The sequence below is a fragment of the Notechis scutatus genome, chromosome 6 (assembly GCF_049901735.1).
Source record: "Notechis scutatus isolate UNSWTSFEM ecotype Mainland chromosome 6, rNotScu1.2, whole genome shotgun sequence".
In the NCBI taxonomy this organism is placed as follows: domain Eukaryota; kingdom Metazoa; phylum Chordata; class Lepidosauria; order Squamata; family Elapidae; genus Notechis; species Notechis scutatus.
In genome coordinates this window covers 8,258,970-8,275,323 of record NC_142014.1, presented here as the reverse complement: position 1 = coordinate 8,275,323, position 16,354 = coordinate 8,258,970, and the positions used below count along the sequence as shown (strand labels likewise).

At 35.6% G+C, this 16,354-nt stretch overlaps 1 protein-coding gene across 1 annotated transcript in view; it reads left to right on the top strand.

The window, feature by feature from the left end:
- The first annotated feature begins 210 nt into the window (after positions 1-210).
- Positions 211-16,354, top strand: part of TFEC (transcription factor EC) — a 56,586-nt gene continuing 40,442 nt past the window's right edge. The window contains exon 1 of the mRNA XM_087969307.1: positions 211-317. Coding sequence (XP_087825433.1) covers positions 291-317 — 27 coding nt within the window. The 5' untranslated portion in view covers positions 211-290. The remainder of the gene's footprint in view (positions 318-16,354) is intronic.

The window sequence follows — 16,354 nt, the reverse complement described above, 5'->3', positions numbered from 1 at the left end:
GCTGGTAATTGGCCCTGTGGCTTTCATTCTTTGCCCTATTTCTTTCAATTCATTGACTCAAAATAATGGGTTCAGGTTCATTATCAACAGGTTTTAGCTGTAAGAGTACAACACTTTAACAAAGCTAAGATTGTAGCACTCCTGATGGCTGGGTAAAAAAAGTTTAGGCTGGGGCACTCTCCTTGAAAGGGACAAAAGCTGATCACAGGCAGTAACTTTGCACTTAAGGAAAAAGTGGGTATTCAAAGTTTTTCTGAGTTTTCTCAGGTTTGGCTGTCCTTGCTGTTAGAATGCTGGAATACAACTGGTATGGGCAGGTATGTATAAATCCAATTAAAGCTCTCATATCAGAGCAGTGAGAAATCCATATCTAGCATGACTTCCAATATATGGTTGAATGTTTGGCACCAACTGCCTCAAGGAAAAGCCAGTTTTTGCAGTAAATGTCAGTTTATTATCAGATTTATTGGATGAAACCACTTTCTGATTATTGAAGAACTCTTTTGCACTATACATATGATTGCAAGATTTCATCCTCTTATTGTTATTGTGGGACTATTTTTATCATCATCATCATCATCCTATTTAATTAGTGCTGGTTAAGTTTTTTCCACCTAGCTTTGGAAAAAGTAAAGAAATATGGTTAGGGTTAGAGTTAGCTGCAGAGGCATTTTGATTATTGACTGAGTAAGATTTGAAAAAAAAGCAAGGATATGATATATACTTCAGATTTTTTTAGCCTGTGTGGAAGGAAATGATTTATCAGCAGTGGTAACATAATATTTTTTTAATCTGAATTGTTTCTTGTTTTTAATCTATTTGCGTAATGAATGTATTAAGTACAATACTGGGCTTGGAAGATGTTTATGATTTTGAGAAAAAAATTGTCTGACGTGTGAATGTTAAGACAAGAAAGAAAATGTCAATGCAATAATCTTTAGATGTTGACATTTTTGTCACAATATTTTTTGCTGTGTGTAATTTACAGAAAGGGGGACTTTTGAAATGTGAATGTGTCACATACAAAAGGAGTTATTGTTCACATACTGTGGGATATATAATATTTATATTTAATTAAATGAATCAAGCTACAATCTTCAATTATATATTTAATTCACAAAGAAAATTCATCACCTATACTGAAACTTACTTTTGGGTGTCAAAGTCATTAATATTTTATGAGACTGGAGTATAGATATTGAACAAGATTCTTAGCATGCAAATACTTAAAGCTCATTCTTAAATAAATATCTACTGCTGTTCAATAGATTGGACTGGATTTTGGGCAAGACCACAGGATAGCTATTAGCACAGTGCTTTGCTGTTGAACAATACTGCGCTGTGCAGATTATAGTGTAAATAATGTGAAAGGTTGGCCTCTTTCCAAACCATCTTTGGAATTTTTCTGCAAATTCTGAAATGCTTCAGTTATATTACAGGATATAAAGATATTAACAATTTTTAATCAGAGTTTTTTTAGATGGTCCTCTATATTCTAGTCAATGGTGAATGATACTGAGAAAAATCAATGCTTGTAATGGTTGATGTGGTGAATATACTGTAATGGTTGATCTGGTGAATAAACTGTATATAATCTTTGCTATCTATAGTTTAACAATCAACATCATCTTCTTTACTCAGCCACCAGTTTTATAATTACATAATTTGGTGCTTATCAGTAGAAGATAGCAACATCTTGATGATTTGCATGTATAAATATGAAAGTACATATTTAGATGACTTTATACTCCCCACTGACTGCAAGCCAAAATTTTAAGTAAGTCAGACATTCTGAAGTCAGGTAATAATATATCTCGATTGATCTTTTTAATTTTTAAATGGATTATTTTTCATTTTCTCAAATGTCTGCTTATTGACAATTGTGTATCAAAGGAATGTCATTATTTTTATCACACATATAAGCAACATTGGACATCAAAATAACTATTCCGTAGCTGCTTCTTAGGGATAGATATCAAGGTTTTCATTTTAAAATGCATTCACTATCCAGAATTTAATTTTTTTCTTCTTTGTGTGATATTTTTGATTTATCTAAATTCTGGAAATGATTTGACCTTTTAAATTGAATTCTAGGTTTCACATTTATTTTGTTTTGTGCTAGGAGTAAAAGTAAAAACTTAAAATTAAATTTCCAAGGGTTAAGACTACTTATAATCTTAACCCTTGGAAATTTATAATATTCTGATTATAAAGTTTGAAACTTATTGTCTACTGAAGTATTCATAAACTTTATTATTAATTCTGTTTTTCACCTGTACACCTATCGAATGACTATAATTTTTATAGTATTGAGAAAAATCTTACGACCAAACTATATGTGATATAAAATACTTAATTAAGATGCCCATGTCTTTTTATTTATGTCAGTAAAGTGGAAGAAAATCCCTTCTTGCAGAAAGCATTCTTTGTCCTAGAACAAGTGTTTCTGATCAAACGGGCAATTAATTTTTTAAAAAGTTCAAAATGGATTTCTAATGATGTATTCAACACCATATTCAATCTGGACCTTAGCTCTCAAAACCTGGGGTGACACAGATGAAACTGTGTTTAAAATTATGGGGAGTTCTCCTCAACTTAACCTATGCTATTACAGCATAGCTAGCCAGAGAATGGTCATTCTCCCCAGAACTACAACTTTTAGGATCTTCACCACTGGCCATGCTGCCTAGAACTGCTTGGAAATGTCATTTCAACAACAGAGGACCACAGTTTTTCCAGCTCTGTACTAAGATCTTTCTTGAACACTCTTCTGTATGGGCATGCAAATTTACCATACTCCATAAAACTTTCTTTATGAAAATACAAGCATTTCAAATCCTCCCACCATTCCAGAAGTATGTTGAAATGGGATTATTCCAGAAGGCCTTTGAGTCCTTAATCATAGGCACAAATTATAGATAGTAAATAATAAACTAATTATTATCAGTGATTGTTTTAAATGGATTGTTTATCAGGACTGCTAGCAGCCTAAAATCCAGAAAGATGGAGGCAGCCAATAAATATTGTTAGCAAATAAAAAAATACATGTCTACTAAACTCCTTTATGTCCCTAAATGCACACAGGAGTAAAAGACACCAGATAATGCTAGTAACATTTTAGCATGATTTTATACAAATTGAAAAAAATACTTCCATGTCATCTAAATGTAATAAAAGTTTACATTCTGTGCTGGATTGAATGTAGACTTGATTATAAAAAATATTCATAATTTCAGTAATATAATTCATAATTTCAGTAATACCATAAGGACTCTTGCATAGATGGGGCTTCTTAATCTCAGTCTGAGATAAACATTCCTACATCACCTAATTGGTTTGCCCTTTTAAATACACAAAACCTTGATCCATATTCAGGACAGTGATTTTTTTCTACCTTCTTTGAACATTCCTGCTGTGATGAAAGAGTCATCTCATTCTGTATTGATTTTGTCCAGAATCTTGAATACAGTTATGTTATTACTTCTGGAGACACTCTCAGCATGCCTCTGATTTTTCTTAATCTAAAATAATATTTATACTTTATTATTATAATCTATTATATTATAATAATGTCTTAATAAAGTGAACCTGTATAGATTTTGGTATAATTGAATGAATTTTGGCTCCTAAATTTCAATATTTAATATACAGAGGTAGGTGTGTGTGTGTGTGTGTGTGTGTGTGTGTGTGTGTGTTTGGATGTATGGGTAGATAGATAGATAGATAGATAGATAGATAGATAGATAGATAGATAGATAGATAGATAGATAGATAGATACCATGTTTCTCACAAAATAAAGCCTGGCCTTATTTTTTTTGAGCCCCGAAAAAATGGCTAGGACGTCTTTTCGGGGGTGAATTAATTTCTTTTTCCCCCCTGCACACCAGCGCCATCTCCAACAACAGCATCTGAGTCGCTCCCGCTTTCCCCCCATCCCCGTAACAACAGGAAAAAAAACATTTTGAGGTACCTGGGAGCACCGCGTGCTGCGTTTTAGTTTAATCCCAACAGGCTGGGTGGGCGTGAGAAGAGCCGAGCGAGCATCTCTGCTGCTGCTACCCTTGATGCTCCAGACTCGGGCTCTGCAAGTTTGCAAAAGTCCCAGTGTGCAGCCCGTTCCTGCATTCCAAGCGCCCAGGCCAAGCTGCAGCTGTCCCTCTCTCGTCAGCACCATCTCCAATAACAGCGGCAGCAGCGGCGGGAACCGTGGAAATTATGGAGGCGGCTCCCCCATCCAAGAAGCAGCTGAAATGCTTCCACGGTTCCCACCACTGCTGCCGTTGTTGTTGGAGATGGTGCTGGCAAGAGAGGGACAGCTGCAGCTCGGCCTGGGCGCTTGGAATTCAGGAATGGGCTGTGCACCGGGACTTTTGCAAACTTGCAGAGCCCAAGGCTGGAGCACCAAGGGTAGCAGCAGCAGGGACGCTTGCTCGGCTCTTCTCACGCTCGGGATTAAACCAAAACGCAGCGTGCGGCGCTCCCAGGTACCTCAATTTTTTTTTTCCTATTGTTACGGGGATGGCGGAAAAGTGGGAGAGACTCAGACACTGTTGTTGTAGACGGCGCTGACGAGAGAGGTGCCAGCACCGGTGGGAACTGTGGAAGCTACGGAGGCCCGAGAAGTGGCTGAAACGCTGCTGGACATTCACGCCAATGCTGCCCACCTGCTGACCCAGGTAAGGGAGGGGTAAGGGAGCCCTCCATGCTCCACCATGATTGGCTGTTAGGAGCGGCTGATGGTGAGGCGTAGCTGCCTGCAGGGCACTCCTAATGGCAAGTTTCCCCCACCTCCCCCCCCAATTTTGCATGGTTTAAACTAGGCCTAAATTTGGGGAGAGGGACTTAATTTCATTTTATGCCAAGAAAACATGCTGGGTCTTCCTATTGGGGGGGGGGCATATTGTTGGAGAAACATGGTAGATAGATAGATAGATAGATAGATAGATAGATAGATAGATAGATAGATAGATAGATAGATAGATAGATAGATAGATGGATGTAGGCAGTGGAGCGCATTTTCACTCATTTTCTAGTCACTGAATAGCCATAAATTATTATTTAATTTTAAGAGTAAAGGAACAATGACATTTCATACCTTGCTCTTTTTTTTAAAAAAAGTGCCCCCATTTGTTTTTGTTTTTTTTACTTTGAATTGTAAAAAGTGTGCCTCCTTGAAAGTCGATTATGTTATACTTTGAGTGAGAATTCAGAAAGAATTTCAGAAGAAAATGGGAAAGAAGGAAGACTCCTTTTTTCCCTTTCTCCACACTGCATCAATTGTTGGAAGGAGTCAATTTGAGGTCAATTTCCCCTCCTTTAGTTATGTAGACAATGAAAGGTGGAATTGGCCTCTTTTTATCTATAGTATTTGTTGTCCTGGTCTACAGCTGAGGAGCTTGCAGCATTCATTCAGGGGCCTAAATTCCTGACAGCATGTATGATAAGTTCTTTTTACAGATCCTCTTCTTTTTCAGAGAGGATTGTTCTAGAACAGAATTGTTCTAACCTCAAAGTGGTTTTTTTTTTCTTTTACATATTTCACAAAAAATGCCAGCCAAGTCTTCCAATTGTCTTTCACTTGTGTTGGTCTGCAAACTTAAATAATATTTATTTATTTGGGATTGTATTTTCTCCATAACTCTTGAATATGATACCGTGGATTGAAGCATCAGTTTAGGGATGGTTTGGTCTGGCACCAGAGATTATCTATGAAACCTTTCTCCATGACTTCCCTCCTTAGACCATAAAATCTTATTCTTCTTGAGTGTACACTCGACTACAATCCCACCATGTACAACAAATCTTTCTTACACTGCTACATTCCACTTTATTAGTACTTAACACCTTATCTATTTTTCATTTGTTACTATGGGCCTCTTCTGCCCATCAACCTGCTTTCTCCCTGTTTTCTGCATCTAGTTTCAGGCCAAAAGTGTCTTGTATAATCAAACAGCCCTGAAGTGTTGGTAATCAGTGGAAATCTGTATTTTTTGCTCAGAAACACAATTGATAAATAGAAGTTGATTGTCCATGGCCACTGACAATGAGAAGTAATTCTTGAGTAAGTCTACCATACTCAAGAAAATTGTATTGTAGTTGTATATGATTCCTCTTGTAATCAAATATATTTGCACAGACTCCTGGCTGAATGCTTTAAAAAACAAAGATAAATTAGTTTTGTTTGTTAATTTACTCCTAATGGTCTCTAGTCCATTTCAGGAAACTGTTATTTCCATCTGGGTAAACATGACAAATTTCTTCCACTTCCCCTAGTCAGCTATACTGAAAGATATTTTTGTTAGTTTCAGGAAACCACTCATCAACTTTGGAAAGCACAATGAATTCCTGTACCTTCAATGAACTGGAATAAGTTCTTCACTGCTAATCTCAAAAAACCTGATATGAGTCCAGCAGCATCTAAATAGCTGATTTATCAGTGGCCCATATTGATGGTGATCAGAGAGGACTGATTGATAAATGGAAATGACAGAGAATAATAAGAAGTTGAGACAGTGGTTTTGGTATACTCATTCTTCCTGTCAGTTGCAGGGTGAAATGAAATGAAAAGATCCAAGGAAGATTCGAGAGTTAAATCAATTAGGAAATATCATATTCTTATTGGGAAACCTTTGTCTAATTCTGCAGTCTATACAAACCATCCTAGATATTGAGTAAACTGTTATATATTACAGCAGCTCAGTTCACATAAATGGCTTGCTTTTAGCTTGCTATGAGTGCAAAGTCAGTATTAGGTATATTCCAGATCATCATGTTGGATAGAAATACAATCATCGTACTTCAGACTATACCTGCTTAAGAATTGTTTATTGTTTATTTTTTTTATTTTAATCAACATAAGCGCTTAGTGAACATTGCATTGTCTGAATTAATTTACTTATACAGTCCAATATTAATTACAATAATACTAATAATAGTAATTGTATATTGTTTACTAAAATGATCTTTCATTATTTACTTGTAGTAGTAATCTTTTATCTTCTAATTTCTACTTCTGTTATCTATCCACTAGTAAAACACATCCCATGTTAAGAAATATTCTTTCTTCGCTGTCCTTTATTATTAGTGTCAAACTATCCATCTCTGCACAATCTAATATCCTTTAATAATTATCTTCTCTGTAGAAATATCCTCATTCTTCCAATGTTGTGGAAATTACAATTCTCGCTGCTGTCAGCATGTGTAGTATTAGATATGTATTCCCTTTGCTATAGTTTTCTGGTATTATACCTAACAACAATATAAATATAAATAAAAAAGCTATCCACTGCCATGGCCAAACCTCTAAGCATAATCTTTGAAAAATCTTTCAGGACCAGCTCCTTGCCTAACCTATGGTCACAAGCCACAGTCATCCCCATCTTCAAAAAGGAGACCCAAGCCTAGTTGAAAATTACAGACCAATCTCCTTATGCTCGTCACCTGTAAAGTCATGGAATCAATTATTAACCAATCCATCATCCTCCACTTAGAGACAAACAACCTACTCTCCAATAAACAATTTGGTTTCAGAAAAAAACTATCCTGTAATCTGCAACTCTTACACTGCAAAAACATATGGACGACACAACTCGACCAGGGCAAAGCAATAGACGCAATCTACATAGACTTCTGTAAAGCCTTTCATTCAGTGGTACCGACAAACTACTCCTAAAAATAAAATCCTATGTATCTCTGGACAACTGAATAACTGGATAGAAGCATTCCTGTCAAACAGACAACAAATGGTCAAAATTGGGAGCGTCCTATCAAATTCTGTACCTGTCAATAGTGGTGTCCCCAAGGCAGTGTTCTAGGACCAACTCTCTTCATACTCTACATAAATGACCTCTGTGATCATATTAAGAGCAATTGCGTTCTTTTCGCTGATGATGTAAAGCTGTTCAATACCACAGACAATACTGCTACCCTACAAAAGATCTTGACTATGTATCAGAATGGTCAAACAAATGGCAACTTCAAATCTCAACAAATAAATGCTCTGTCTTACATATTGGCAAAAAAATCAGAAAATAAAATACAAGCTGAATAGTCAAGATCTTGTCACCTCTAATGATCTAAGTGCTAGAGCCCACTGCAACTACATAGCCAAAAGGCATTAAGAGTTGTTAACCTAATCCTCGTAGCTTTTCTCTGGTAATATCACACTACTAACCAGAGCATACAAAACATTGCTAGACCAATACTCGAATACAGTTCATCAGTCTGGAACCCACATTACGTATCTGATATTAGCACAATTGAGAAAGTCAGAAATATTTCACAAGAAGAGTTCTCCACTCCTCTACTCGTTGTAGAATACCTTATGCCACCAGACTTGAAATTCTAGAACTAGAAAACCTTGAATTAAGCATGGTATATAAAATCATACATTGCAATGTCCTACCTGTCAATGATATACTTCAGCTTCAACCATAACAACACAAGAGCACACAATAGATACAAACTCAAAGTTAACCGCACCAAACTTGATTGCAGGAAATATGACTTCAGCAATAGAGTGGTCAATGTCTGGAATACTCTACCCGACTCTGTAGTTTCTTCCCCAAACCCCAAAAACTTTAACCTTAGACTGTCTACTATTGACCTCACCCCTTTCCTAAGAGGTCTGTAGGGGCGTGCATAAAGCGCACCAATGTGCCTACCGTCCCTGTCCTATTGTTTCTCTTATTCTTCTTTTATTTTTCTTATATGTACCCATTTCATGTATTCACAACTATGTATACACTTATACTTATTATCTTGTAAACAATTGGCAAATCAAATAAATAAATAAATAAAATAAATAAATAAATATTTCTGGTTTTGAATCTGTATGTTGCTTTATCATTTTTTCTAATGATGTATTCATTTTCGTGCAAATTTTCTTTTGCCTTTGGACATGTCCATTAGATATGGTTATAAGAACCTGGTATCTGGTTGTACTTCCAATATTTAGTGGACATGTTTTTGAATATCTTTGCTAATCTTGCCAGTGGTAAATGCCACCTGTAAAACATTTCATAGAGATTTTCCTTGTAGGTTGTTGCCATTATTAATTTATAGTTTCTATCCTAAATCTTTTGCCATTTATCTAATGCTACTATATATCCAAAAATATTTGCCCATACAATCATCGTTTCTTTCACTTGTTCATCTTCCATCTTAATATTTAGTAGATAATTATATATTTTCTTTATTAATTTTCATCTGTTCCTAGGAGTATCTGGTCTATTTTTTATAGAAACCATGTGTCTTTGTATCTTTCTCATATCTTGACTATATTTGCAGGTGTGGCCACCATGCTAAGTCCACCCCTTGTTTCTGCAATTCCTGCTTAGATTTGAGTTCCCCTTCTTCATTTAAGATGTCTTTATGTTACATTTTTTTTCTAAATTAATAACATTTGGATGTGTAAGTGCTTCCATTATAGAAAGTCAGACTGGTATTTCTAATGGTTCTTCTAGAATAAATACCAGGTCATCTGCAAATGCTTGTAATTTGTATTTTTCTTTTTTTATTTCCATGCTTTTTATTTCTGAGTCTTGTCTGATATTTCTGTTTAGCACTTCCAGTGTTAATATAAATGGTAATGGGAACAGCGGGCATCCTTGTCTTGTGCCTTTTCTTGTATTAAAATTCTCTGTCGAGTCCCCATTCACAATCACTTTTGCCATTTGTCTGGAATATTGTCTTTATCATATTTATAAATTTTTCACTGAAGTCCATGCATTTTAATTGTTGTATCATAAATTGCCAATTTACATTATCAAATGCTTTCCTTGCATTAAAAAGATCAATGTCATTTGTTTTTGTATCTAAAATAAGACTCAGATTATTTTTAATTTGTCTTTTAGGTAGAAATCATTTTGATCTGGATGTAAAAATTTATTCAAAAATCTTTTAAGTCTTTCTGCTATTATTGAAACAAATATTTTATAATCTGCATTTAGTAGTGATATTGGTCTATAATTCTTCACCTGTGTTAAATCTGAATCTTCTTTAGGAATTAAAATAATATTTACCTCCATCCAGGTGTTTGGTATCCTAGCTTCTAACTGAACATCATTATAGACCTCCAACATTGATGAACTTAGTGTATCTTGTAAATATTTATAAACTTCTGCCGGTAGTTCATCTGGCCCTGGTGACTTGTTATTCTTTTGTCTTTTAATTGCCTCTGTTAGTTCCATCATTGTTCTTCTATCATTTAGCATAATTTTCACAGTTTCAGACACTTTTGGTAATTCTGCTTTTTCCATTTTGCTTTATTTCTTTTTCCTGACACTTTTCCTTGGTCATCTAGTTTTCTGTAGAATTCCTGAATTTTCTTTTTACTCTCATTTTGATACTGTAGGGTTCCCTCCTCATCTTGTAATTTACTTATCAATTTCTTTTCTTTTTCTTTTTTCAACTTATATGCTAGCCATCTTCCTGGTTTATTAGCATTTTCAAAAAAAATGTTTTGCTTTTTTAATTTGTTGTGCCAAATCTTCTTTTTCCCATCAAATTTAATTTGTGTTTTATTATTTCCATTTGGTTTTTTAAGTTTCCTTTTTGTGGTTCTTAGTTCTGCTTCAAGTCTTTTGTGTTCTTTTGGTATTTTTTCTTTTTCTTATTCTTCCTTTCTATGTAAATTATAGCTAATCCCCTAATAAATGCTTTGGCTGTATCCGATACATTTTGTAATGAAGTCTCTTCTTTCCTATTCTCCTTGAAGAAAAATTCCATTTCTTTTCCTGTTGTTTGTATGAATGTATACCAATGGGTTGAATGTCCATCTGAAATTTTTCTTTTGTCCCTTCCAGCTACGTTTTGTTGGGTTATGGTCCACCCATATGTTCATTTCTATCTCTATCTCTTGCACATTTGCTCTTAATTCCAGCAGCATCCATATCATATCTATTCTAGACCATGATTGATGTTTATTTGAATAGAATATATACTGACTTTTTCTGGATTTATTTTTCTCCATACATCCTGAATATTTCTTCTACCATTTTTGAGAAAGTCCTGGGGAGAGTGTTCCTTGCTTTTTAACCTATTTTACTACTTCTGTAATCAAGTTTTACATTTACAACTGCATTAAATCTTCTACCATACAAATATTCTCATATTCCATTTCCATTATCTTCTTAAGCAATTTTTTATAGAATTCTTCTTGTTTGTTGTTTGGCACATATATTGCTATTAGAAGTGTCTGCACCCCTCTTTTCTTTTGTTGCGCTAACAAAGAATATGATTTCTCAATTTTAGAATATTCCAATAGTTTACTATGTTGTTTTTTAATGTGGACTTCTTAGAGGCAAATTATATCTAATTTTAATTTCTGTTAATTGTGCAAACATCTTTTTCCTTTTCATGGGGAAATTCAATCCATTTATATTAATTGATAACATCTTGGTTTTTCCTTCCATCACTTTTACTTATATACAGGTCTTGATCTCCTAATTGTTCTTATTTCTCTCTGGTCTTTTGCTTTTTCTCCTTTTCACTCTGCTCATTCTTTTGTCTCAGTTTCGTTGTCATTCTGTTGCATACTCTTTTCTTTTCCTATTTATTCCTCTTGACTCTTGCATTCTATTTCTCCTCTCATTTCTTGTCCCTCATCTGTTGTGAAACGATTCTCATAAAATTCCAACACTTTATCTAATGAGTCCAGTCTATATCTTTTATCATTCCACTTAGCTAGTATTCCTTCAGATATCAGCCATCTAAAGTTTACATTGTTTTAATCAACTTCACAGTCAGAAATTGATATTGTTTCCATAGGTCTCTTACTCTTCTGGGCACTTGTTTCAGGAGCATAATTTCTTTCCCTGTGTATTGTAATAGTTAGTCTCTTGCCTTTTTAAGTATTTCATCTCTGATCGTTTTATTTGATAAATCTCACATGTACCTCTCTTGAGAGTTGGTGTCTTCTCACATAACTATTTTTTTTAAATTAGATAAACTATAAAGCTGAGCACTGTCAAATTAAGATTTGTTTTTAAATATGCAAATTGCATTCTTCTCAGCAAGGATAACTCTAGAGCCATTTTTATTCTTATGTATGCACCATGATGTAGGAGCTAAGAGGCTATCTCTTGCAGGAAGAGAAGGAGTGGATCATCTTATTCTTCCCCTTCCCCTTGCTTTGATTCGCTGTTTTCTGAGTAAGCTTAATTTACTGTCAGCATTGGACCTATTCTGGGGAAAATGCATTTGAAACTATATTTTGTTCTATGAAAAGTGGGCAAAATGATTAGCGAGGAAATAAGGTTTTTGTTTTTTAAAAAAAGAACAATAACAGAAAGAGACTTAGCAGGTTAAGGTAACACAATTACTTCAACTCCTCCCAAGATCCAGGAAGCCATAAATTCTCCCACCCCCACCTCTCTCTCACACACAGAACTGCACACACACACACAGAGCCGTAAGAAAAATGGCAAATAGATTTAACAAATACATAAATAAATTATTTATTTATAACCCACCTTTGTCATTTTTATAAATAGCTCAAAGTAGTGAATAGGATTAGTATGTTGGACCCAGTCAGTTAAAGAATGCCAATTGGCGGGAACCAGGAGGAAAGCTTTGTCTTGCCCCCACCCTATGGAATATTCTCGCCCCAGAGGTGAGGCTTTCCTGGCCTTCTGAAAGGGGGTTAAAACATGTGTCTGCATAGGGAGCCCAAAAGAGTATACACTCCTGGGATTGGTTGGTGCCTTGACAACCCTCCCTTAGCCTTTGTCTACTCATCTGTTACAGGAATTAATTATTCTTGCCTTCTTAAAATTTTATAATTTTTTAAATGATAAATTTTAAAATTTTAACTCTGATTTTAATTTTTATATTCTGTTTTATATTGTGAAGTTTTATTGTACATCACCCACGGTCCCTCGTTAAGGAAGATGAGTGGTTCAAAATGTAAAAAAACAAACAAAATTTAAAAAACAAACGTACTTAATGCTCCGTCTTCCTCATTTCCTCAACAACAATCCTATGAGGTGATTTGGGTTGACAGAGTGTGACTGGCCCAAAGTCACCCAGCTCACTTTCATGCCTAAGGTAGGACAAGAACTCACAACCTGGTGGTTACTAGGCCAGTACCTCAACCACTAAACCAAACTATTATCTAGGTGAAGGTTTAAATAATCAGAGGATGCAGGTTTATCTTCTTGTTATTAGTACAGTATAAAAGAAAGATGGCAAAAAGCCACTGTTAATATCTTCCCAACAGAGGGTTCAAGGACTATCAAAGGATTCTCCGCCCCACTCCAATAATTCCCACGAAGATACTAAAATAAGATCATAACAAGAGGTGTATTTTATTAATTAGACAAACTTCTATTTGCATTAGTAATTAAAAGAAAGAAAATATGTTATTCTCAGATTTGGAAAAGTTTTTGGGAAATAAAAAAGGAGGAAAATCATTGCTGAAGTTTACTGTCATATACAATTAAATTTTAAGCAATCTGAAATAACATTACATAATTAGGTTAAAAATGTGGAAAATAATATGTCTGCTTAATAATAATGTTCATGATTCCTTTTGTCATTTTGAGGTTAAATTTCATTACAGATATCACTAAATTATTTTAATTTATTTATTATAGAATACTGTGGTGAGAACTCTACTTAAATCAAGGTCTGTATATAAGAATAATATTTACGACTCTGGGCAATTGAAATACATCCAACCTCAAAGCTTAGCATATTTGTCCCAACTCTATAGCTAATAGTTAGTTCATAAAATTCTAAATTTAGATAAGTTTGGATTATCCATTCCTGTGGAATTTTCTTATCAGTTCTCATTTAATTGGATGAATGCAGCCATGTATTCCTGGTGCATTACTTTCTCTGCTAAACCAGGGATCCCCAACCTTTTCGACGCGCGCCTTAGCCGGTTCTGGCGTCAGCTGGCGCCGCGACGGCCCGGTTCCGGCGTCAACTGAAGCGCCGCCATCTTTTTTGATGAAAAATCACTTCCGGTGGCGTCACGGAAGTGATTTTCGTCAAATGGCGGCATCGCGCTTCTGGTGAGCTTTTTCGGGTAGAAATGGCTTTCTACCGGAAAAGCTCACCAACGTGGCGCCGCCATCTTTTTTGACGAAAAATTGCTTTTTTACCAAAAGATGGCGGCGCTCCAGCAACCCTAGGGCCGGTAAGGCTTGTTCCGCGGCCGGTGCCGGTCCGGACGGCGGTTGGGGACCCCTGTGCTAAACTATAAAGGGTCAGGTTTTCTTGCTACGGAGTTATATAGGATGCTACACCAAACAAATATTTATCACAGCATATTTGTTTTGCTGCAGCTTCCTATACAATTTTGTTCCAAATGAATTTTCTTACCATCAAAATATGCAGTTCAGTTTATTTATGGTGGAAAAATAAATGTTATTCAAGAAAGTTTGTTTTTTTCCTGCCTGAGCAAGATTAGGAGTTACTGCTTTCCTTACTTCCTTCTCTATTCTCTTTGGAACTTTGAGGAGTGTGAGGGAGAAGATTGGAAGTTGCAGTTAAGGCTGGTACATAAAATAACCAGGTTAGGCAGCACCAAGAGATCTGGAAGTTTAATGAAATGATTTTAGTATTTATTTATTTATCACATTTATATAACTAATCTCACACAAGTATCTCTGGCTGTGCAGAATAAAACTATTAAAATATAAAAACCAGTTAAAACAATTACATAATTAATATATTTATTTATTTATTTATTTTGTCAAAAGCTTACAATACAATAGAAATAAGAATAAACATAGTTTACATGTGAGAAATAGGAACTAATAACTGGGGACAATAGAACAGGGACGGTAGGCACGATTGTGCGTTTATGCACGCCCCTTACAGACCTCTTAGGAATGGGGTGAGGTCAATAGAGGTTGGTTTGAGGGTAAAGGAGTGGGAGTTTGAGCAGGTGACAACAGAATCAGGTAGTGAGTTCCAACATTGACCACTCTGTTATTGAAATCATACTTCCTGCAATCAAGTTTGGAGTGGTTTACATTTAGTTTATATCTGTTGCTCCTGTGTTGTTGTGGTTAAAGCTGAAATATTCATTAACTGGTAAGACGTAACATATGATTTTATGTACTATGCTTAAGTCCAATCTTAGTCGGCGTATTTCAAGGTTGTCTAAGCCTAGAATCTCAAGTCTGGTGGTGTAGGGTATTCTGTTATGAACAGAGGAATCTAGTACTCTTCTGGTAAAATACTTCTGGACTTGCTGAATTGGATTTATGTCTGATATACAATGCGAATTCCAGACAGCAGAGCTGAATTCAAGTATTGGTATAGCAAAGGTTTTGAATGCCCTAGTTTGCAAATCAGTATTACCAGAGGAGAAGCTTCGTAAAATTAAATTTACAACTCTTAAAACCTTTTTGGCAATACTGTTGCAGTGAGCTTTGGTGATTAGGTCATTCGATATGAGAACTCCAAGGTCCTTGACAGAGTGTGCATCATCAGCAAGGTCATATCCACCTAGCTCGTATCTGGTATATAGATTTATTTATTTTTTTTACCAATGTGTAGGACAGAGCATTCGTTGGTTGAGATTTGGAGTTGCCAACTGTTAGACCATTCAGACACATAATCAAGATCTTTTTGAAGGATGTTAGCATTGATGGTGGTGTTGAATAATTTTACATCATCAGCGAAGAGGATGCAGTTGCTAATAAGGTGATCACAAAGGTCATTTATATAGAGTGTAAAGAGTGTGGATCCTAGAATGCTGCCTTGGGGGACACCCTGATAACTGGTGCAGGGTTTGATAGGGCATTTCCTATTTTTACTATTTGTTGCCAGTTTGACAGGAAGGCAGTAATCCACCTGTGAAGGGATCTGGAAATAAATAATTAATATATGTAAAAACAAAATTGTAAGGTACTTAAATTAAGATGCTATATGTATGCATCTTAATGGCATGCATATGCTATGTGTACATGCATTCTTTGTTGCCAGGAGATTCCCAGACCTGATGAAAAAAAGACTTTCTGAGAGGCACCATAGGTTGGGGCTTAATATCAACTTGAGGGAGGTGATGTTAGAGAGAACAGGAGCTACAGTAGAAGAGGGTCATCTTCTGGGTCCCATCAGGTAAAACTCCTTAGGAGATGGGACCTGCAACATGACTTTCCTGCTGGACCTGATGGGAAGGGTAGAAGTAATTGGTGAGAAATGGTTCTTCATATAACCTGGCCAGATATATTGGCCATCAACTGAGATCTAAGGAGAATATATTTGCAATGGCACCTAAACTATCTGGGGATTACCTATTTCAGAGAGACCATTCTCGTTCCTTTCTAGAAATGTCTAGAAACTTGTCACCTCTTGGAGAGATAGCAAGAGGAGAAGGGACCATAAAAATTCCAG